At 37.6% G+C, this 25,911-nt stretch overlaps 1 protein-coding gene across 1 annotated transcript in view; it reads left to right on the forward strand.

The window, feature by feature from the left end:
* The window catches only part of WDR7 (WD repeat domain 7), a 327,399-nt gene that overhangs the window by 129,382 nt on the left and 172,106 nt on the right, over positions 1–25,911 (forward strand). Inside the window, exon 13 of the mRNA XM_043443687.1 lies at positions 149–262. Coding sequence (XP_043299622.1) covers positions 149–262 — 114 coding nt within the window. The remainder of the gene's footprint in view (positions 1–148; positions 263–25,911) is intronic.

A 25,911-nucleotide genomic window follows, 5' to 3' on the forward strand; every position in this document is an offset into this window, starting at 1 on the left:
TTCCTAATTTGGGTGAATATATTGTATTTTTTTTTTTTTTAACATACTGCATGTTCATCCAGTAAGTAAATTAAACCGCTTTAAGAGCTTTGGTCCACTTCTCTTTTAGTTTTTACAAGCTAGCTCTTGTTCTTCTCCTTTGTTTTAGCGGGAGTCTCAGCAGAAGCCCTGCAGACCCTCACCACTGCTCCTGATGCCTGCGGCCCAGAAGCCAAAGTCCAAGAGGAGGAGCACGACCTTGTGGATGATGACATCACCGCTGGTAAGAGCAGACATCTTTAGTGCCATCTGGATGAACTTTGTCCGATGTCGGAAAATGCTTCTAGGTCATTTATAGCAGGACTAAGCACATGGGTGGAAACTTGCGTTGATGGAATGCTTAGTCTTTTGAGACCCTTTAGTGCCCTTTCTGATCTTAAAGTGGAAAGAAGCAGAACTGTTTATTTGGTCCAGGTTTGCTCATTGTTGCCATAAGAATGAACCCACTAGCTGTGTGTTCGATCTCCCAGGGACCTTCTAATTTAGAGGCTGGGATCATTACTGAAGTCTTGGAACATGTAGAGGAGTACGCCTCTTGTGTTGTGATAGGTTTGCAGTTACAGTAGTGTTGTTCAGTCACCAACTCGTGTCCGGCTCTTTGAGACCCCATGGACTGCAGCACACCCTAGGGTAGACTGAAAATATTGAAGTTGTAATCATGATACATGCAACATAGGCTACCTGAGGAAACTTATAGATACTTTTTCTACCTGTACGATAGAAATGAATGCTTTTTTAAAAGTTACGTACGTTGTTTGGGTATTGAGCATTCTTCTCTGTATTATTTATCACATAATCAGACGTGGTAAAATTTAGGAAAGCCACACACTGCACTATGTTCAACCTATCTTTTTATAGACTTAGAGCAGTGTCGATTACTGAATAGGCAAATGCATTCAGCTCAATTTCTTTCAGTGCACAAAGGATAAAAACAACCTAGTATACTATTTGTATTGTTATTAAGAATGATACGCTCTTGTTTTTGGTGTGGATGGTTAAAAAATAAAATCTGACCAAATAAATCTATAACTATTGTGAAGCAAGAAATATTAGCTTAATCAATAATTTGAAAAGGAGCATGCTTGCAAAGTGTCAGTAAAATTTTCAACAGTCATTAAAGGAAGGGGGGTAAGAAAAACTAAAGGGAAGTTGGTTTTTTTTTCCCCTCATTTTTTCCTCTTAAAGCTGTGTGTGGCAGGTTCTTTACTGTTGTCACCTGAATGCTTTTAAATTTCTTTCACTGGGAAGAAGTTGAGGGAGCCTACTGTTCTCTCTAGAAAATGTTCAGAGCCTGTATTTAAAAAGCTATGGACTGTGCCACTGCTGTAGTTGACTTTCAAGGAATATCTCGTTTTTAGCAAAAAATGTGATGATGCTGGTGGTGGCTCTTGCTTTTTAATGTATTGGTTCATTGATTTAAAAAATTTATCGTCCATCTTAAATATACGTGTAAAGTATTTCTCAAACTTACAGATTTGCTAAAAGTCATTTATACTGTAAGTTACAAGGTTTGTTTCAGTAGCTACTAGAAGACATCATTTCGTTTGCAAATTTTTTATTTTTTTCTCTCTTTTTTTTTTGAACTTTGTATTTTGTGTTGAAGTGTAGCTGATTAACAATCTTGTGATAGCCTCAGGTGAACAGAGAAGGTACTCAGCCTTTCCTCTATATGTATCCATTCTCCCCTAAACTCCTCTCCCATCTAGGCAATTTGTAGACTTTAAAAAATGAGTTCTTGCTGTATTCCGTTTCCCCTGCTTTTAAAAAAAATAATGTTATAGATATGTTTTGTTATTACCTCAAATTTTAAAGGTTTTCTTGTCTGCAAAAAGTCATGGTTTAAATAATAGAAGTTGCCTTTGCAATAGTAGAATATCTCATTTTCCGTTCTGGAAGAAAAGCTGAATTTTTGAGCACTCAAGTAAGTATTATTAAATCAGTACATTGAAATTATGAATTATGCTCTGCCAAAGTCACGAGTCAGAATGAGGGCACGTGACTCTGTGTTTATTTTACTGTTAAAAAAAATCAGGAAGTTTAAAAATGAAAATCTAGTTTGGAGAGTCAATTAATGCTACATAAACTATATTTTAATCTGTAAGAAGTTCAATTAAATGCACGTGATGCATGGCTTTATCAGTTGATTTACTCATTTCCTGCCATGAGTACTAGAGGCAAGAATGCTCAGGATCCAAAGAATTTAAATAACTGAAAAGGCTTCCTTAACATGTTGTCAGAGCAACCAGCACGCTGCAGCCTGTGGATCGTTCAAGTTATCTTTAGATTGTGTGACTTGATTAAGATGTGGTATAGATTTTTGTGAGGGTTTAGAAGAAAACCATATTTCTTTTTATTGACTAGAATCCTATATAAATTGCATTATGAAAAATATGGTAGGTGCATTTGAGAGAAACCTGTTTCAAGCAGAATAATCTTATTTTAGGATAACCAGCATTGTAGAGCACAAGAGGTACTGCAAAAGGGAAAACTGACCAATTCAGCTATTCACCCTGAAAAACCTGATTTTTCCCCTGATTATTTTTCCCCCCTGGTTATTTAAAAGGAATTGCTCTCGTAATGTCACCTCATAAAATAGAAATTATATCATGACAGTTATATTTGCCTATATTTTGAATGAATTCTTATTTGACTGCTGTAGCTAGGCTAATCTGCATAGCTGTATTAATTTTATTTTTGTGGTAATCTGGGGCTGAATTCTCCAGTTAACTGAATTCAACAGCTAACGAAGATAACAATTCAAATATGCAGTATAATTTAGTGCTTTTGCTATAGGCAGAATTTCATAGCTGAAATTTTTCTTCTGGGTGAGAGCGAATGAGGTATGAATATTGTCTTGCAACCCTTGATCCGAGCTTGGCAGTCTTTGTTAGTGTTTGCTGTATAAAAGTAAAGAAGCATGGATAAAGCTGTGTAAGTGTTGGCTATGATCAATTGGAACTAATTAAATTTATTTGAAATGAAGAGTCTTAACTGGAAGAGAACAGCTGGAAAAACTGGGAAGAAAAAATTGAGCCTTGATTGAGACAATTTAAACCTTCACCCTGTCATTTCAAAAATATGCTGCAGCTTCTTTCTAAATCTCTCTTTTTAAAGCTAATATCTATTGATCGGCTCCACAAAGTAATGCCAGTAGTGCCTTGGTCAACACATAACCTCAGTTTTACTTAGCATTCCAGCCTAAGGTTTATCAGACTCTTTGCTTTAACCAAATGTCTTAAATTACATAGCAAAGCCATATTATATTAATAATATCTAATATTAACAATATTAGATTAATATTGTTTTATGTAGAAAAAATATTAAAACCTATTTCTCATTTTTATTTTTTTTATTTTTTTTTCTTCTTTTTTTTTCCATTTATTTCTATTAGTATCTCATTCTATTCTATCTCATTTTTAAAAAAATATTACAAAGTATGCCTGGGGAATATACTCCCTGCCCCCACCAAAGGAATTCTTTCAGGTTTTGCAATACTCTGTATATTTAAAATCTGTTTTAACAATAGTAGTTGTATTTTCTTGAAAGTACAAAGAATAGCATTAAGATTATTTCTGGATTATTTATAATTTTAGAGTCATAGACATATTCTATACCTGTGCATTTGCTTTTGTATGTATACTTTTATTTTTGATATTCAAATGTATATATATATATAAAATCAATATTTGTAAATAGCACGTTCTTATTTTCACTGTAATATTAATAGGTAATAATTATATTAATGGAGCAAATCTCATTAAAAACTGATGTATATACATTTTTAGACAAATCATAATCTATTTTTTTAATGTAGACCTTTTGGGTGTGTTTGTTGTTTATTTTTATGTGGTTTTCATTGAGGTAAAGGATAACATTCTGAGTGAGAATGAAGAGATATATCCCCTAAATGTTGTATTTTAAAACATCCTCCCTTAATATCAGGTTAAAAAGAATTTTGGACGGGTTTCATTCACAAACCTGCATGGATCCCTTTAAGAAATTGACTATATTCTCCTGGGGGTCATACTGCAGCGTCCTACCCTTTGTTCAATACCACAAGGACACAAAGTGACCACATAACGGCAATAAAGGGTCAAGAGCCACTGACATTGTCAAAAAGAGACACCTTGATGCTAGATCAGCAGCATAGTGGGCAGATTCAGCCGCTCACAACAGACACAGCGATGATACATAAATTCGGATGGGCATGTTGACTCTATTTGTTGTATTTTTTTGTAAAATTTAATTTATATAAAAAAGATGAGAAATGCTGTGGAATAAAGAAAAAATAGAGAAAGGTTAGAGAACTTGAAAGTAGTATCAAGTTGTTAACTTTGTACCAACCTCTTTATTCTTGATTCTACCAGCATTTCTTTGAAGTGTATTCTGGTTATTTGTCCAGATAGATGAGGAAGCGTGCTCAGGGCAGTTCATGTTCAAGGGACTGAGAATGTGTCCTGCCTCATTCCAGAGCCCACGTGTGAACTTGAGCACCACCCCAACCTGCCTCCCAGTCTCAGACGCGCTGAACTTTGGCATCTTTTCTTTTGAAATGGGAGATGATGTCACAGCCCACCTTTATGGCTTATGATTGCAAGCATGAGCCTGATGTTTGCCAACTATTCTGTCTTATTACCTAGAAGGCAAACTTGTTATTCTAAAGTTAGAGCAAGAGATTATCTCCCATAAGGGAAGGAAATCAGGACATATTCTTTAAATGTTCTTTTACAATTTATTCTTTTTTTACAACTAGTATGATATTAAGACTGCAAATATAATTAGTGTTCATAATATAAACAGTTATTATGTACTTGTGTATTATGAAGTTTGTGTGGTTCCGTTTAGCTTTTTGAAGTTATCAACATAAAACTGATACCTTAACATAGATTCACAGAACAAAGCAACATTTCTAGTATATTAACATAGAGCTGAAAAGCACGTCTTGTCTGAGACTAAATATTGATTTGTTAATTTTACCATTTACTGAGGCCCTGTTCATAAAATGTTTATACATTTGTTTTGACTGAAAGGTAGGAAATTCATCTTGTTAAAGTTCCAAAGAGCGAGATTTAGGGCATTATATATTCAGAAATCAGAAATACTTTCTTAGCAGAGAGATAGAAGCCATATAATTAGTAAACTAGAATAAGGCTTTCTGCATTGCACCCTTTCCCATTCTCATTCTTTAATTTATAAATGATAGTCTCAGAACAATGTGATTTTTAAATCATTTGTTCTAAACTGTTATCACTACTCTTCTGATTGACTTCAAAATGTTGGCTGCTCCAAAATATGAGTTTACAGTTATGAATATTTTGGATAATTATACATCATGAGTGCTGTCGTTTATTTACCATGTGGTTTCCTTTTTTAAGAAAAATAAATGTGCTCCATGGCTGATTCATGTCAATGTATGACAAAACCCACTACAATATTGTAAAATAATTAGCCTCCAACTAATTAAAAAAAAAGAAAGAAAAATAAAAATAAATGTGGATTTCGTAGTTTTCTGAAATATGTCATTTCAAGTAATTTACCTTCATATACTTTTTTTAAAATCTGGGAAGTGAAAATGCAAAGTAAAATACTTTTTGCTGCTTAGTGTTTATAACTCAGTTTTAGTACACGTTGATAGGATGTTAAGTAGATTATTTCTGAATATGGTATTTGAGAGTTGACAGGAATATTAAAATATAGTCCAAAGTATGGCTTTTCTTCATTCGTTTTCTCTTTTCATAGTTTCCACTCTGGGTGATTGACTTTCCCTTTTCTTCGGTTTTAGCTGCCGCTTGCTTGTTAAAGATTATTGAATCTGTATCTCCAACCTAAGCTTGTGCTCCGAGTGTCAGATTAATGTGTCGCCCTGCCCGAATGTCCCACAGATCCCTACATACCAACTCCAGAATGAGATCATATTTATTTCTAAAACTCATCTCCTTTTTGTATTGAGGTCTCATAAAAGACGTCACTGAGGGTGCCCTTAGCCACCTAACGCCCCAAACCAGAACGCACGGAATAATGCTGGCTCTCCCACTTTCCAGCATTGTCCACTGGTAGTTGGTACTATTTCTTGTAAAATACGCCTCCTACACTCCTCCCAGTGATTGCCCCTTCTCCATTTCCACAAGGAGTGCCCGTGTCTGGACTGGCAATGCCGTGCTTTTGAACAGTGGTCTGAGCTGTCTCTGGAGCGCACTTGCGTCTCGTCTGCGCCTCTCGCCTGGCCTGGGAGTGTGCCACCTCGTTACGGAGCTCCGAGTCTGTCCCCGAAAACCAAAAGCTCTTCTGGTTTTTATGGAGCTAGAGGTCCAGAGTAGCCATTATCCAGGAGACCACTCTGGGGCTTGGGGCCCCACCACTGGAGAAGCAGGGTGGCTTGTATCGGGGTGGGGGAGAGATGGGAAAGTGGGGAGGTACTCACGGGAAACAGAAATACGAAGTTTTTCCAGAGTTTTCCATGTTTAACACATGCCACTGAAGAACCAGAGTGTAGAATCCTGTTGTGTGATGTTATGCATGGTGTATTTTTTGCCGTTCTCCTAGAGGTCTTCAGTCAGTCATTTAGCACTGTGAAAACTTGCTTTTTATTGTTCACTGTAAATTGCAAGTTAACATACCCTGATTTATTATGTTTAAAAGGTTGAGCTGGGGTGACTTGCCTCCAAAAAAACCCCAAAAGGAAATAAGCAAGAGCACAGATTAAAAAAAAGTGGCTAATAAATACCATTAGAATCTTCAGCTTCACTTTAAAACAATTTTTGTACATTTATAGATTGAAAATCTGCATAATATCAATGTATTTTGACCAAGAAAGTGTTTGTGTATTTGAATGAATTAAATATCCTAAAGAATCAGAAGTGCTATAATATACATTACTTCAATTAGCTGTTATATTGGCTCCAAATCTTTTTTTTTTTGGGCTCCAAATCTTTTATAATGATATTTTCTAATAATAGCCTTGTATTTTTTTTAATGTATATGTAATTGACTGTGTATAATGCTTCAGCAAGGTGTTGGTCAGATAAACAGTAATTGATATCATCTTAGCAAACGGTTCTCAAACAACATTTAAAAATCAGGAACTTTGATAACTATCACAACAGCTCACTGCTCCTGCTGCTGCTAAGTCGCTTCAGTTGTGTCCGACTCTGTGCGACCCCATGGACAGCAGCCCACCAGGCTCTGCCATCCCTGGATTCTCCAGGCAAGAACACTGTGGAGTGGGTTGCCATTTCCTTCTCCAGTGCATGAAAGTGAAAAGTGAAAGTGAAGTGGCTCAGTCGTGTCCGACTCTTCGTGACCCCGTGTACTGCAGCCTACCAGGCTCCTCTGTCCATGGGATTTTCCAGGCAAGAGGACTGGAGTGGGGTGCCATTGCCTTCTCCTAGTATTTAATAAGTACCTAATAAGGATCAGTCTATGCTTTGGGCTCTTCTTAATCCTCACAACTCAATTGTAATTATCCTTATTATCACCTCTGTTTTACAAAGGAGGAAAATGAGACAGAGGACGACTAAGTAACTTTTCACATAAGGCCCACAGACAGGAAATGACAGTCAGCTTTGAATCCAGGCCATCTGCCTCTAGAGCTTGTGCTTGTGCTTTTGTTTTTGTTTCATTTATTCGTTTTTAATTGGAGGATAATTGCTTTACGATATGTTGTTGGTTTCTGCCGTACATCCGCACATCAGCGTGGATCAGCCACGGGTGCACATGCGCGTGTCTCCTCCCTCCCGAGCCTCCTCTCCTGCCTGCTGCGTCCACGTCTGTCCTCTGCGTCTCAGCCTGTGTTCCCGGCCTGCAGAGAGGTTCGTCGGTCCCGTTTTTGTAGATGCCATAAATATATGCATTAGGAGCTTGTGCTTTTAAATGGAACGGGTTTTCAAAACCAGATATTTAAATAATCATGTAAGAAAACAAAAATATATTCGTTACGACATATCATTTTCTCTTTGTGTGACATAGAAACGTCTTTCTAATTTTTAATATAGTACAAGGAAATATTCAAACTGTGACAAAAAGACATGCTGTTTTCTTAAAAATAAACTTGGATAATTAGTATAAGAAAATAATTTTACATATTTTGTAGCTAAAATTGGGATTATTTTATGTTCATGTAAAGCCATGTACATAGTTACACCAACATACACACACAATGTGAGATCATAAAGGCTTAAAGTTTGGTTTTTAGATTTAATAGTATATGTGTTTTGTTTTATAAACTTAGACTCAATAGGAACAAAGAAGAAATATTTAGTTGGATAAGAATATAGGGACTGTTAAAAGAAAAACCTTTCATGTGAGTGAATAACCTTCAGGATGAACTTAAAGTTTGGCCTTTTGTGAGCTGTGTAGTAATACCTCACGGATAAGAATGAATTGCATTAGATTGTGGCACACTATTATATATCTGTATATTACATGAATTGCCCTTATAATTGATATCAAACCCATATGACCAAAAGTTGTAATTCACAAAAGTAATGACAACAATGTCTCATAATTCACAGAGTTTATGTCATACCCATGAGTGATTACTTTTACTGTGCAAACCATGTTAAAGGGGAAAAACAGGCTTTAAAACAGATGTGGAGTTTGAAGAGTTCTTCTTCATGATAGTTTCTAGTCACTTTTAATATACAGAAAGATAGATTGACTAGTATCCTGGAATTTCCCCATGACTTTTTAGATTAAAATTAATTGTCAAGCATAAAGACTTTTATTCTTAATTTGAAATCTTAAATCATATAAGTTTTTATTTACTATTTGAGATGAAGACAGTCAAGAATTTGAATATCTCAATGTATTTTCTCTCCATGATGTAATATACTAGAAAGAGAAGTTCTTCCCTCACCGTTAGGGCAAAATCAAGTGAGAATATTTGCCCTTTCTTTTTGGATTATGGTATATCCTAAATAATAATGTGTAAATTAAATGAAGTAAACCTGATTTAAAAGGATTCAGAGAAACTGAATTAGCTATTCTCTCTTTGCTTTTTTCACCAAAGTTGGTTGTTTTTTTTTTTTTTTTTAATGTGGACCATTTTTAAAGTCTTTATTGAGTTTGTTACAATATGGCTCCCCCCCCCTTTTTTTTTTTAATGTTATGGTCTTTTGGCCATGATGCATGTGGGATCTTAGCTTCCCAACCAGGAATCAAAACTCATACCCTAGCATTGGAAGGCAAAATCTTAACCGCTGGACCAGCAGGGAAGTCTTGCCCTTTTTGTGTATACATATTTTTCTGTGTTGTTGGCATCCCCTAAAAGAACTATAAGGAATATCCCATTTGATTCAACAGAACTTTAATATGTACCTTGTATTTTTCTATCAGCACATTCGGGGGAGGATTTAATAAAGCAAGAATCCTTGTTGAGAGGCTGAAGGTATAATTTTAGAGAGGTTTTATGTTCACATATAATCTCTCCACACACACACACCTACACGACATACATGTATCTATGAAAGACTTTAGGTAGGAGGATTCAGAGCTCTGGCGATTAGGTGGGGGTAGGAATTGCATTTCAGGTAAGCCTACATTTGTGGCATAGGTGGAAAGACACAAGAAAAAAAACTTGAGCTAAAGCTGTTCCTTTAGAACTTGGTTTGAAATGAAGCCTTATGGCTTCCAGCTCCTGGCTTGAGGTGACAGACTGGGAGAACCATCCAGGATCAAGGATCTATTGTCAGATCAAGTGTGTTTGTTTGGAGCATAGCTGGTTTTATATCCTCTGCAGTGTGTTACTTTAAATCAGGGCTTATTAGTAAAGGGATTTATGATGTTGATGGTACATGTTGGCTTCATGCCTGTGTGCTTAATTCTGCTTCCATGGTTTTTCTTTTCATTCAACAGTTATTTTTGCTCACCTTCTAGATTTTAAATACTTACTAATTGTTGAGTGTAGGGTGAAGTTTATACTCCAAAGGGCAAGACTGATGGCTGGTTGTGTTTTATTATTTGGGGGGAAATTTTTACCTGAAGAACTATTATTCATGAAGGTTTAATAAACTCATGTTACCGTGAGGCAAAACTTATATTTCATATTTGTGTCCAAGAGTGATTTGATGGAAATGGAAAACAAAATAAAACACCTTGAAATCAATGGGATGAAAAGCTGGTTTGTAGTAGCAAATATGTAATTTGAATAATTTTAGAATAAATATGTTTACAGCATAGGCCCTGATACCTCATTCTCTGTTCACATCTCAGTTTCCTTGCTTATTCACTGTATGGCCTTGTGCAGATTACGTGACCATGCCAGACCTCAGTTTTCTCACCTGGAAATTTGAGGTTTGTGAGATTGTTAGAGGATTAAATGAGATGATGCATATAATCTTCTTAGCAGAGCAATTGGCACATAGTAAGTACTCGAAAGTGTTATAGCCTCTCCCCCCTCCTCATTACTGCTATTATCCTGAAACGATTTGCTTTTAATAAATAGAATAAATGGTTTATTACTAACTTATGAATCGTTTATAAATTCTTCCTGATGACTTGATGATTTTTTTTTAGGTAGTTTATCACTCCCAGGAATGTAAATTTATTACATCAATTTATACTTTATAGATAGAGAAATAAGCTGCATCCAAACTTCTGTGCAAATTTTTAGAAATTCCTAAAAACTGGCTCATGAAATATAGATGAATTATTATATTTTTGTAAACACTTTTATAGGGCTTCTTTTTTTTTGCCACATTTCTTTTCTGAATTGAATCTGGCCGAGAAGTATGAATCACTTATAAAATAGAAATAATGACAGCTTTAAAAGATATTTATACTTAAGGTAGCTAAGGAAGATTTAATTTAGCATATTCAAACTCATGTTTGGCCAGTGGTGATCTGTAAGGGAGGGGTGGGAGAGAGTTGGTGATGCTGAAAACATTTCTGAAGAATATTTTAAAATTTTACTTTATTTTCAATTGGAGGGTAATTACTTTACAATATTGTGATGTCTCTGCCACACATCAACATGAATCAGCCATAGGTAAACAGATGTCTTCTCTGTCTTAAACCTCCCACCCCACCCCACCCCTTTGGGTTGTCAAAGAACACCAACTTTAGGTTCCCTGTGTCATACAGAAAGTTCCTATTTGACTCTCTACTTTACATATAATATATATGTTTCACTGCTACTCTCTCAAGTCATCCCACCTTCTCTCTGCCCACCTGTGTCCGAAAGTCTGTTCCCTATGCCTGTATCTCCATTGCTGCCCTGTAGACAGGTTCATCAGTACCATCTTTCTAGTTTCCATATATATGCATTAGTACATGATATTTGTCTTTATCTTTCTGACTTACTTCACATTGTATGATAGGCTTTAGGTTCGTCCATCTCATTAGAACTGACTCAATGCATTCCTTTTTATGGCTGAGTAATATTCCATTGTGTATACGTACCATAGCTTCTTTATCTATTCATCTGTTGATGGACACCTAGGTTGCTTCCATGTCCTGGCTATTGTAAGTAGTCTACAATAAACACTGGGTACATGTGCCTTTTTCAATTATGTTTTCCTCAGAGTATATGCCCGGTAGTGGGATATTTAGGTCATATGGTAGTCTTATGCCTAGTTTTATAAGGAATAGTCAAGGCAGTCTTGAGAAAAAAGAATGAAGCTGGAAGAATCAACATTCCTGACTTCAGACTTTACTACAAAGCCACAGTCATCAAGACAGCATGGTAGTGGTGCAAAAATAGAAATGTAGACCAACGGAGCAAGATAGAAAGCCCAGAGATAAATCCGTGTACCTATGGGCACCTTATCTTTGACAAAGGAAGCAAAAAGACAATGGAGAAAAGACAGTCTCTTCAATAAGTACTGTGGGTAAGCTCAGCAGTTACATGTGAAAGAATGAAATTAGAACACTTGCTAACACCATACACAAAAATAAACTCAAAATGGATTAAAGACCTAAGTGTAAAGTCAGAAATTATAAAACTATATGTTTTTCTTAGAGGAAAACATAGAGCACTCTTTGACATAAACCACAGCAAGATCCTCTATGACCCACCTCTGAGAGTAATGGAAATAAAAACAAAAATAAACAAGTGAGACCTAAATAAACTTAAAAGCTTTTGCACAAGGAAGGAAACTATAAGCAAGGTGAAAAGACAACCCTTAGAATGGGAGAAGATAATAGCAAATGAAGCAACTGACACGGAACTAATCCCCAAAATATACAAGCAACTGATGCAGCTCAATACCAGAAAAATAAGTAACCCAATTAATTAAAAAGTGGGCAGAAGACTTAAAAACAGACATTTCTCCAAAGAAGACATATGCAGATGGCTAATAAATGCATGAAAAGATGCTCAACATCCCTCATTATTGGAGAAACGCAAATCAAAACTACAATGAGGTATCATCTCACACTGGTCAAAATGGCCATTATCAAAAAGTCTACAAGCAATAAATGCTGGAGAGGGTGTGAAGAAAAGGGAACCCTCTTGCACTGTTAGTGGGAATGCAAATTGATATAGCCACTGTGGAGAACAGCATGGAGTTTCCTTTCTGAAGAATCTGATGCAGCCATTTAGCTGAAAGTCACTACTAGACTTAAGAAAGCATATTTAAAAGATGATGAAACTAGCACAACATTGTAAATCAATGATGCTGCAATACAGATTTTTTAAAAGATGATAAAACCTAAAGAATAAAAGTAAATCTTCATATACTGTAACAGTCTTGCCAGGTAATAAAAAGGAGAAACTTTTAATGCAACTCTCATACTTGCGAAGAATGCTTACCTTTTAGCTCAGTTTTTTAAAAAGTATGTTCCAAGTATTTGGCAAGCTCATGTTTTACTTCCCAGGCTGGGCTTGATTTCTGCTTCTTAGCCTTCTTCCCTGTATTCCATATTTATATAACTGGGTGAGAATTTGGAGGTAAATTATTGAAAGATACAGGAAATCAAGTTAACAGCAGCAACAAAAGAGAATTACTGACTCCATAGAAGCAAAAAAAAAAAAAAACTAGTTCTGAAAATGTTATCATGGTTGATCAACCACGTGGTTAAGCTGTGAGTAGCATGCACATCTTCAAGAAAATGTCAACACTGAATATGATGTCATAGTTTTAAGAAGAACTGATATGATAAATTGGGAGGCAGAGGAAGAAGGCAGAAGACAGACTGTGTGTGAATACAGTGCATGTATGTGTATGGGATAGGGCAGGATCAGGACTGACAAGAGATGATGCTACACAGGAGGGAAGATGGTGAAAGGTAACAAAAGCTAACTAACACTCTAGGTACTTTTCTTAGAGTGGTATTTAAGTTTATTTAAAATGTTCTGCCTATTTAAAATCCTTTCGGTTTACAATTTAAATAAGCTAATTGTTACCTAATATTCCAGTAAGACAAAACATCCAATAAGATGAATGCTTATATTTACAATTGAAATAATTTATGTTGTTGCATTAGTGCTTTGTTATGAATTTAGTGTAGAGAATAGTAGTATCATTCATGTGCCATACAAAATCTGCACACTCCCACCCGCCCAATTCGGCTAGATAATCATAGAGTTGGAAAAGACCTAATTTGCAGTCCAGTAGCCAGATTCTGGACCAGTCTTTTCCCCATACAAGGAATTCCTCACCCTATATCTCTAAACATGAAGGTTTTATCCAGCCTCTTCTTCTATACTGCATTATTCTTTTATTACTATGTGATAAGCTACCATAAATGTTGCACCTTAAAATCTCACAGTTTCTGAGGGTCAGGGTGGTGGTGTTTTTAGTTGCAAGTCATGTCCAACTCTTTTGAGACCTCATGGACCATAGCCCACCAGGCTCCTCTGTCCATGGAATTTCCCAGGCAAGAATCCTGGAGTGGGTTGCCATTTTCTCCTGCAGGCCATCTTCCTGATCCAGGGATCAAACCCACGTCTCCTGCATTTGGCAGGCAGATTCTTTACCACTGAGCCACCAGAGAAGCCCCAAGGTCAGGGTGTCCAGGCAGGATTTAGTTATGCCCTCTGTTATGGTCTCATAAGGCTGTAGTTGGGGTCTTGGCCAGAGTTAGGTCATCTCTTCCAACTTATCATGCCAGTTTGCAGAATTCAGTTCCTTGCAGCTGTAGGACTGACGTCCTCAGCTCCCAGATGTCATCCACGGCTCCCTGCTGTCCACGGTTCTGTGACACGTGGCGCTCTCCATGGGCATTTCCCGTCAAAGCAGCTTGCTTCTTCAACGTCAGCAGGAGTCTCTTTACTGCATGCTTATGGTAACCTAATGATGAGTGCCCTACGATGCAACCTAATTATGGAAATGGCATCCCTTTACTTTGCTGTATTCTAGGGTTAGGAGCAGGTCCCGGATCTCTGCCCATGCAAGGGTGTAACTCACTGGAGGTCACCTTTAGGTTTCTCGCAGCACACACACCTACTTGTGTGTGTGGTTCATTGCTTGCACTATCATTCTTTGCATATTTTGCTTGTTGTGTGTAGGTGCGTGTCTGAGTGCGAATTTCCCCTCCCATGTCCTCTTTTTGTTCTTCAGCACCTTCTCCTGTGAGTTGATTTCTAGACCCCTCCCTCTTCCAGTTGTCTATACGTCCTCCAGTCTGGCAGTAACATTCCTCAGAATTTAACATGCAGAACTGATTGTGCTGTCACCAGCAGACCAGTTCGAGTTTTACAGGACTGTTACTCTTGCTGATCTGGATTCTAGAATTTAAATCTAGATCTGGATTTAATTTGATTAATTAAATTTTGATTAAATCTTGATCTAGATCTGATTTAAATTTGATCTGGATTTCTAGAATTCTAGAAATTAAACTGGTTTTCTGTAGATGGCATTCTGCATTTTTGACTGTTATTAAATATGAAATCACCTAAACTCCATTTTTACTTGAAATGCTGCTAATAGGACTTGTTATTTATCTTTTTAAAAAATTCTCTTGTTGGCTTCAGCCCGTCATCCAGACCAGGAGTCCTTCCTCTGCTGTTTAGCGGGTTAGTTACTCCTCCACCTCTGTGTCTTCCATGAGTGTGATGAACAAGCCTGCTATGTTGTTATATGCACACTGGTTAATTGTGGATGAGGCCTCAGCAAGATTCCTCCAGCCCATGGTTAGGGAGCTGCTCAACCTGATGACCAAATTTCACAGGACTATATAGGTTTGTTTTTTCAACTCCAAGAGATTTCTTTAGATGCCTTGCTGAAATCAGGATACATTACATTTATGGACAGTATAGGCTTAAGATAATGAGTTTTAAATTTGTGGCATTGAGTCTAACCTACAAGCATTCAAAGGGATTTTAAATCATTCTTGAAGTGCATTGAATTGCAGTGATATTGGAGATATAATTTTTAATTAGCAGCCTATGGCAGTAATCATCGTCAGGATTTTCAGGGATCACATTAGTCATTACTGACGGGATAATTGTCATGTGACAGAGCAGATATAACCAGCTGGCCATGAGTATCAGGAAGTTATGTTTCTCTCAATAATATGTAAAAAATTATGTTTCTGACTTTGCATGTCTTGTGATTTTCATAACAAATACTTACTGATGGAGTATTTATAAGAATGTGTAAATGCTTGATTTGTTGGATTTAAAATCTAGATCTTATGTCACTAAGTTTTAAAGTTAGCAAAAACATATAGTAAATCAGATATGTATTAGATTATTTATGCACTGTATTGTGGTAGGAAAATAATCTAGAGCCCTCTGTTATTATTATCTGTTTTGAATGAACTTTGGATATTTGTGATTGAATGCATATGATTCATGAAATAAGGAAAGGACCTTACATACACTTTCTGAGAATAATTTCTAAAGATGAAGATATTTTCTAAAACTTTATAATTTTAATTTAAGAGAAAATGTGAAGACTGATAGAGAGCTTCGTGTCATTGGTGTATACACAGTAGTCAAAGCCAACCTTCACAGACGTTTCCTTTTTCTCTTCCAACTGGAGTTGGTTCCTTTTGAAGTAAAAGTAACAGATGCAAGTAATAGTCCTTTCCTCTGGTCTCTGGCCAGGATTCACCTAAATTTTGGTGAAGAGTGAAAATACAGAACAAATGAAACCATCTGCCACTCCCAACCAGCCAGCGCCCGGCCCGGCGCTGGGGACGGTGCTGGAGCCACGCGAGTCAGCTCCTGGGCGGGCGCCTGCTGGGGCTCAGTCAGGGGTTAGGGCACGTCCTGTCAGCACAGATTTCAGGATGCGAGTCCCTCACCAGCCCCTTAGAGATCAAAGACGCTTTTAATTTGCATGTAATTCCTCCTTGAGAAACCATCCACCATATCCAGCAACAGTGATTGTATACAGAACAACCCCAGAAGTGCACGAAATCTGAAATAGACTTAACCTCTGCAGCTGCTAAATATGAATATGTTGATTCTTTCTTGCAACCCTTAATATTTTTCTCTCAAAACTATATGTAAAAGCAGATAGTGTGAACAGAAAGGATTCCTTTGTTTTAGACAATTTGCACTTTGTCATAATTTTCATTTCTTTGAAAGAGGCCTTTCAAATAAGACTTCTAAGATTATGGTTTAACCATTTGCCAGTGGGAATTTTTATACCAAGATATACCTTCAAGTTATAATAATACTGTTTTCTTGAGACTATTTTTATTAGAATTTTAGCAGGATTGTGATTTTATTTGTCTATTAATTCTTTTGTCAATTTTTACAGCTTACAGGAAAATCATAGGTGTCTTACAGGTAGTCAAAGGCGGCTGCTCAGAGCTGTGTCTTATAAACATCTGTCACACAATGAACTTGCATAAGCAACTTTTCATTTGTCAGGTGTGTGAGTTGGCATGTGTTTGAATGACAGATGTCAGTGCAGTTAAGACATTTTAATTTGGAGGTGTTAATCTAAAAGAGGCTCACACTTTTATTGTGTGCATTTTAAAAACAAATGTAGCCGTGGCCACTGATGTAATTGTCTCCTTCTTTAGTGAAGAAGCATAACTCACAATGCTAGTAACTCTTTTGATCAAGCTTTTTATGGATAGGACCTATAAAGAGATCTTCAAAATTAGTCATTGTGACCATTTCGTGAGCCAAAGAAGTCTATCGATCAGCAATGGCTGACATTTCAAAATGGCCGTGTAGAAAAATGTTATTGGATTTATTAATGTTTCTCATCAGCTGTAATCACCGACAAATTTAAGTAAAAATGTCACAAGCTGAATCTATTTAACAATTTGCTATTGTAAAATTTTAAACAAGTTTTATAACATCTGATTTTGATTAGCATGTAAAAAATTCTTACTTTTGAAATCTTTACAAGTGGACTTAAGAAAAAACATTGGAAAAATAAGTGGAAAAAATAGCTTGAGAATTTGATTTAGATATTGAAGGATTTTGATTTATTGAGATGAAACTTGTAACATAACGTTAACCATTTTAAAATAAACGATTTGATTTAAGAATAGAAAAACGTATCGTTATATAAGAAAGGAGTAGACAGAGCTGACGTGCCGGCTGTGGCTTGGCTGGCGTGTCTGGGCTGTGCCGTGCGGGGCCGTGTCCGACCCTGTGACCCCGTGGGCTGCAGCCCGCCAGGCTCCGCTGGCCATGGGGCTATCCAGGCGAGGGTACTGGAGTGGGCTGCCATTTCCTTCTCCAGGGGACCTTCCCGACCCAGGGATCGAACCCAGGTCTCCCACATTGCACGCGATTCTTTACCATCTGAGTCACCAGGGAAGCCCAATATGTCTGTGTTTCAGACAAATGAAGAAACTAGGACAATTCCCTTTAGGCAAAATTGTGAGAGAGAGATTTAAGCTTGTAGCTCAATCAGTATTATAAACAAAGGTAAGGATATTTCAGAAAAGCACTATGGGATGATGAGGAGGATTTCTGTTTGTTAAACAAAGCTTTGTTAACAAGGCTTAAACAAGTATATTACAAATATCAATGTAGTTCATATGTGTAAAAAAACTGTATCCACACAGATACATAAACATACTGGGCTTCGCTGGCGGCTCAGGGGTAAAGAATCTGCCTATCAGTGCAGGAGATGCAGGTTCCATCCCCGAGTCAGGAAGGTCCTGTAGAGAAGATGGCAACACACTCCAGCATTCTCGCCTGGGAAATCCCGTGGACAGGGGAACCTGCAGGGCTGCAGTCCATGAGGTCACAAAGAGTCGGATGTGACTTAGTGACTAAACAACAGCAAGAGTACATACACTTATAAATGGATATATGGACTAGAACGTTTAGGTGGCTGAATATCTGTAGATATTTTACATTCCTTCAAAATGTAAATGTAAACACTTTTCTGATAGACTTGAAGCTCCAACTAAATAAGAACTTCAGCATGATTTTATTTTAAAAAATCCTGTCATTTGAATTATGTTGAAAATTGATGTTTGCAGGTTTAACATAAAGTTTACGTGGTCATACAATTTGTTTGTCCTACGTAAACATGCAAATAGACTTAAATTCATTGAATTATTAGTAAGCTTATAAACATTAGTTTATTATTATTAGTTTATGGTGAAATAGAGCTCAGGTAAATTATGTAAATTACCTAAAAGATCTTTTTCCTTTATACTTGTGAACAATTTTAAATACTTTAAAAAATATAATTGTAGTGTAAATTACCTTGTAGAAATTATAGGAAACAGAAAAAGAAAATAAATACCTCTGTTTTCAACAAAGTAACTGTTAACATAGTTTAAAATTTCTTCCAGTCTTTTCTATGCATTTTTAAAAGTACTGTAGGGAATACACAATTTTGTATGCTAATGTTTTATCCCCTACTTGACTTTATATCATAAGCATTATTCTTAACCTTCATTTTAATAATTTAAAAGGTTGCATGCAGTATATACAAATAGTTTGCCTTTTCATTACCCATTTTCTTTCAGGCCATTTCCCCTATTTACCATAGACAAACAATCAGACACACAAATAAAAACAGTCATCATCGATCCATTAAATTAGAGGATGTGTTTTATTTTATAGACCTAAGTTTAAATATATTTTATTTAATCAATTAACTGATTTTAATTATTATATCACACCTGAACCCACCACACCCTCCCAACCAAGAACTAGAATATTGCTAATCATTTATATCTAATTTATATATACATGTGTTTTTACCCTGTAACATCCTCCTGCCTGCTTTTAGAGGTAAGCACTCCTATGTCTGTTGTTTCCTTGGTTTCTGTTTGTTTTGTCTCATATACAGTAGTGCCTAAAAGAATATATTGCTTTGTTTTACTTGTTTGAAACTTGTAAATGAAAAGCTCGCAGTAGATAAAGTCTTTTGTATTTGCTCTGTTCACTTAACATTGTATTCCAAAGTTCATGTTGTATGTGGCTCTAGTTCACTTATTTTTACTGCTTACTAATAGTGAATAGGAAAAACGATTCTAATTTATTTATTCATTTTTCTGCCAATGCACATTTGAGTTGTTAGGAATTTTTGTTTTGTTTTTACTGTTGCAAACAGTGCTGTTATGAAGGCATCCCTGTCTTCTATGTATGTGTATATGATTTTCTCTTGGGTATATATTGCTATATCTTAGAACATATAAATAATCAAATTCTTTTTTGATCAAATTCTTATCTATCAAATATGACAGATTTTATCAATCTACATCCTCTCCAACCTTTGACATTTACAGTTTTGCCAGCGGAAAGAGTAGCCAATGTTATCTTATTGTACCTTTGGCTTGCGTTTTGTTTTTTACTAGTAAGTTTGAGCTTGTGTATGGGCTTCCCTGGTGGCTCAGAAGGTAAAGAATCTACTTGCAATACCAGAGGCTCGGATTCAATCCCTGGTCCAGGAAGATCCCCTGGAGGAGGGAAAGCCTACCCACTCCAGTATTCTTGCCTGAGAATCCCATGGACAGAGGAGCCTGGCGGGCTACAGTCTCTGCTTTTGAAAAGGGTCAGGCACAACTGAGCATGTGTGTTTCCCTTTCTGTGAAATGCCTGTTCAAGTCTTTTGCCCATTTTTTCCCCCATTGGATCATTTGTCTTTCTAATTGAAGTTCTTTATATGTTAGAATAGTAATGATTTGTCAGTTGTATTTATGACAAATATCTGCTCTTGGTTTGTATCTTATATTTTCATTTCAATTAGGTGGTGTTGAAGAAAAGGAGTTCTTAATTTTTATGTAGTTGAATTTATCCATCTTTTATACCTACTGGTTTTAGGAACTTAATAAATCCTCCCTATATCATCATTTATGTTTTCAAAAGTTTTAAGCTTTTGCTACTATGTAAGTTCTTGATCCACCCATAGTCAATTTTTATTTATGGTGTAAGGTAGAATTGTGGTTTTGGTTTTATTCATATAAATAACCTTTTTTTCATGATAATGTGTATGTATCTGGACCCTAGTTTTTTGCTCCTTATTTTATTTGTAAATTTATCCCTGCACCAAAGCCATGCTGTTTTAATTACTATAGTTTTATAAATAGTCTTTATATCCAGTAGGACATATTTTCCCTCATTTTCTTCTTCAGAAGTGTCTTGGCTATTCTTGGCCCTTTCTTCTTCCATAATACATCTTACAGTCAAATTAATTATTCATCACAAGCTGTGCTGGGAATCTCTGTCTTTCCCGTTTGTGCACCTGCTTCTTGAATGCTCATGACTTGGAGAGCAGAGCAGATTGTCCACGCTTGCAAGCCAGTGTATCCCAGTGAGAGGGAAGGAGCTGAGCTACTAATGACCAAGTTCCGTGTCCTAGAGGCCTCAGTCAGAAAAGTCACTGAAGTCCTTCTGGGAAACGCCGAGTGAGAACAGGCCAGGCGGGAGCTTACGGATTTCTCCAGGGAGCTGGAGAAGTGTGACCAAGACCTCCCTCGACTTCCAGCGATCTTCTAAAATTTCTCAGACTGACTCTGTGGAATAAATCAGTGTGTGTGGATGTACTCTAAGCACCCTGACTCATAGCAGATGTTCCTTTGTGTATAGATCTCACTAAACAAAATCAGCTTCTGTTTTTGTGAAGATCCTATAACTTCTAAAATCCTTTTTGATTTAAATAAGAATGATCCGTATTTTTTCTTAGGTATGAGATTTATTGTTAGTTTATGTTTCTAAGTATTATCCTACAGTTTCTAAGACTTTTCTGTATTGACACTTAACGACATTTAACAAACTACTGAATAATCTTCTGTACCTCCTAACGTTTCTTTAAGGAAAAAACACATTGGAGCAAGAGTTAAATGCCGTTTTACTGTTATCACTCACTCTTCCCCTGGTACATTTTTGAAAAGCATGGACTATTAGGTGAGACCACAGCTATTCCAGTATCTTTGCTTTTGACCGCATTTCCCCCCTATATAATATGTTATGCAGTATGAGGGAGATGTCTGCTTTTATTCCTTCTAATTACTTCTTTGTCAGCCTTAGCGAGCACCGAGTGCCCTGTGCGTGCCTGTGTGCATGCTCAGTCATGTCTGATTCTTTGCGACCCCACGGACTGTAGCCCATGGGGTTACGCCAGTCTCCACCAGGCTTCTCTCTGTCCCTGGGAATGAGACAGATTCTGTGGGTAGTGTAGGTCTGATGGGGCTTCCCAGGTGGAGCGAGTGGTAAAGAACCCTCCTTCCAGTGCAGGAGACACCAGAGACATGGGTCTGACCCCTGGATGGGGAAGGAGTCCCTGGAGGAGGGCATGGCACCCCTCTCCAGTGTTCTTGCCGGGAGAATCCCATGGACAAGGGAGCCTGGCGGGCTGCAGTCCAGAGGGTCACAAAGAGTTGGGCACAGCTGAAGCAACTTAGCATGCACACACACACACTGACCCTGTAATACTAGAGTCCTCTATTGGTTCATGACCGAGCATTCCAGAGTAATTGCCTTCTTCTGAGCCAATGTGTAGGGCTTTTGGGTTCTCTTGCCTACACTAGAGAGAAAGGAAGGTCTGTGATTTAGTGTTTTCCCTCAGAGCATGGAATTCTTTGTGGACCAGGAGCGTACTGGCAGCATGGCTGACACACACACACACACATACATATTGGCAGCACGAAATATTATATACCTCTTCAGACACACGCATGTACACATATACACGTGTGTTCATATGTACATACATACATGGGTGTGTGCATGTGCATGCACCCTGGGGCACGTGAGAATGGATTCTGAGGATGCAAGGGCAGAAAGTGGCATAAAGTGGCAAATTACACAGAAATAGCCTTTTAACGTTACTGTGAGGCTCTGTCCAGGTGTGGGAGCGTGGAGGACAGGTCAGCCAACACCTGCCATGTCCGGGTGGACTTGAAAGACCATGTTGAGATTTGCCAGAAGGAGAAGGTCAAAGGGGACTTGCCCTCTTTGAGTCTCTCGGGCTCCTTTCTGTCCCCCGAAGTTGAGTACGTTTTCCCTGGGTTCTCTGCGCAGTCCTCTCTTCTCTCTCTGTTTCCGTGATAAACTCAGTGGGTCCAACTGCATCATCTCCCACCTAACCAGGAATAACTTCTAGCTTTCTCTCTCCAGAACTCACCTCTCTGTTGAGCTCCAGGCTTTTATTTCCAGCTGCTTGCTAGACTTCACCTCAATATCCTTAAGAGACTTTAAACTCAGTTATGTTTAAGCTGAGCTGATTTTTATTAACGGCACCCTTCACCCAGATTTGAAACTGTAAAATCATGGTTGACTCTTCACCCCCTTTGCCTCTTCCTCCCTGTTGAACACAGAGACACAACCACAAAGTGTTTATTGCTCTTTTCCATCTCTTCCAAGCTCACGGCCACCACCCTAGTATGTAGCTTTCAGGGTCTGTTGTCTCTGCTGTCTTAGATCTCCTAAATGCTCAGCTGATGGGCTGCTCGTCCTAGTGATTACCATGTGATGCTCAGTTTTTCCCTGGGTTTTCATTGCTTTTAGAGATCATTGAATCTCCTTAGTTTGGTGTTCAGGAGCTGTGTGTTCTAAAACCACGTCACATTCTCGGCTCAGCCTCCACGTACCGCTTTCATGATCTCTATCGGGGACCAAAGCAGCCTGGTTCCTGTCTCCTGTACAGAGCAGAGCTGTTCTGCTCGTGTGCTTTATTCATTAATTTTTACTAAGAATTTGAAAATATTTATTGAGCATCTATGTGCCAGGCTTTGTTCTAGACTCTTCATCAACGTCTGTGAACAAAATGGCAGAAATCTCAATCCCCATTCTCATGCATCTTCCATTCGAGCAGGGAGAAGAGGTTGGCGAGGGGACAATAAAGATAAGATATTAATGTATTTTCTAGTATGCTAGCAGGTGGTAGGTACCAGGGGAGAAAATAGAGCAGGGTAGAGGGGGAATAAGAAGCAGGCTGGAGGTGGGGGGGTGGGGAAGCAGTGTTTGGGGGCCTAAATGGGATGATGTTGAAATACGCCTCTAGTTTTGCTCTAGTTTTTTATTCTTTAGTTGCATCCCCATTTCTTCTCGTCAAACCCGACTGGGTTTGGGGGTCTGTCTGCAGTGGCCCTTCTCCGTTCCGTCTGCCCTTCTCCCAGTTGAGGTCAACTTCCCAAGCATCCATGATGTTCTTGTTGTTGTGACCCTTGTTCAGTGACAGGTATTGGTTTCTTCCTTGGTTTTCTCAGTTATTTGTTAATTTATCTTTGCTTTTTTATTAAGAGCTGAGATCTTTGAAGAAAGGGTTTGTTATACCAACTTTAAAAAAAATTGTTTATTTTGGCTGCACAGGGTCTTGGTTCCTGCTTGGTCTCTTCTGTGGCTGCGGCACACGGGGGCTGCTCTCTAGCTGCGGTGGGTGGGCGTCTCGTTGCGGAGGCATCCTCTGTTGTGGAGCACAGGCTGCAGGGCGTGTGGGATTCAGTAGTTGTGACTCACAGGCTCCAGAGCACAGGCTCAATAGTTGTAGTGCATGGGTTTAGTTGCTCTGTGGCATGTGGGATCCTCCCGGACCAGGGATTGAACCCATGTCTCCTGCACTGGCAGGCGGATTCTTCACCACGGAGCCCCCAGGGAAGCCCGGTTACACCGACTTTTATGGTTAGGGCAGCAGTGAAAAGCACTGGCTTTGGAGACCACCTGCGTTTTGCTTCCTGGCTCCATCACTAACTAGCTGTGAGCCTTGGGTGACTTACTCCAGCTCTCTGCCCAAGCTTCCCAATCTCTGATCTCTCTGTCTCAAGTTCATTGTTTCCTGCCTGATTTTCTATGTCAGTCTCTTGTCTTTTGCACTGTCATACTTCCTAAATTGTGGTTATTTGTGTGTTTGTCTTCCTTCCCTGAATGTTTGCTGCAGGAAGGTGGAGGACGTTGTCTGTCTTGTTACCTATTTTGTCCCCCTCCCACTTGAAATGAGTGGATGTTTGTGTGAGTAACGTGAAGGTGTTTGGAATACCCTATGTCCTATATAAATATATAAAGTAAAGTTATATATGTATATATATAAGTATATAAAACACAAAAATTTAGCAGGAGATGCACAATGCACCTTTGGGACCATTGAACACAAGTCCTTTGTTAATATTTCTTAATGATGACAGGACAAGAATGTCCCCTTTTCACGTGGCCTCTACTGTGTTTTATCTTAATCTGTTTCCTCCTCCTGTTTCCCTTAGAAATCCTGTAGGCATTCTCTCTTGTAGCATCTTTATGTTTATGGTTTTAGTAGCATCGATTTTTTTGTAAGGCATAACTAGTAAATGATTATACTTTGTGAATCTAAATGCAAAAAAAACAGAGTATTTTATAATAATGGATGGGAGAAGAGAGAAGGAGAAAGGGTTTTAACACTCTTTCATTGAATTTCAGCCCCTGAAAGTGTGGTAGTTCCTGGAATGACGGTAGTCAGTACTGCTTCCCAACCCCATCACCTCTGCTGACTGGAAATGGAGAGTGTCGGGTCCAGTCTTCCAAGAAGATGTGACTGTCCTTGAGGGAATACTAAAATTAGCCCGTATTCTATCCAAATTCTTATAAACCATGAATACTTTATAACCATAAATCTCCATATGATTTCCCTATGTAAATCAACCACGAGTGTATGTTTCAATACATTTGCTATTGAGGGTCTGACATGTCAAAAAACTATAGCACGTTTCAGCCAAAGCAAAATGGTTCCACTTTACCGTCCCTAAAGTTGATCTGTGTTTACATCTGTTTATAAAATCTGAGCATCCCCCCAACCCCCCGTTGCCCTAATGCTTCAGTGCTCTTTTCTAATAAAAAAATCAATATACACATCCAGCACTCATGAGTAACCCTATAATAATAAACAGAATACATACAATTGAAAAAAAAATAATCGCAGGAAAAAACTGATTAGGATTGTGGTCAGCCACAGTGTTTTTCAAAAAATAGATGTTATGCAGTGTTAGGAATATAGTAATCCTTTTAATTTGATTATACCATCTCCTTGAGAAATCCTCAGTATTAAAATGATATGTTTTGGTGGTGTTCTCCTTCACACAATTAATGATGCAGTTTAATCTAAGGAATTCTAAAAAAGATGTTTTAAACCTTTGACTTAATTCAATTTTATAATTCTTTTTCTCTTTTTTGATGAACATTTATAATGTGAATATTTATAAAGGAGTATTTATATTCTAAATAATGCATTTGATATCAAATAATACATGAAATAATACCATTTCATGGTAGCAAGAATACCTTTTAAAATGGTATACCTTTATTTTCCTAGCAATACAGTGATTCCATTTTCATGTTAGGTTGTATTGCTGATTTCCATTTCACAGAATTTTTACATTAAAAAATAAAACATGCTTTAAAAATATGACTGCTTCAGACCTTTGCAGACATATCCCTTCTTATGCAAAACAGGGAATGTACAATTCAGATTATTCACTCTTTTACTAATCTTTGATGGTTGCACTTTGATAAATAAATAGATCATCTAAGATTCAATAGGCCAATTGCAGCATATAATAGCTATTCAGAGGCAATTAAACTGCCTTTTTTCA

The sequence above is a fragment of the Cervus canadensis genome, chromosome 23, assembly GCF_019320065.1.
Source record: "Cervus canadensis isolate Bull #8, Minnesota chromosome 23, ASM1932006v1, whole genome shotgun sequence".
Taxonomy (NCBI): Eukaryota; Metazoa; Chordata; class Mammalia; order Artiodactyla; family Cervidae; genus Cervus; species Cervus canadensis.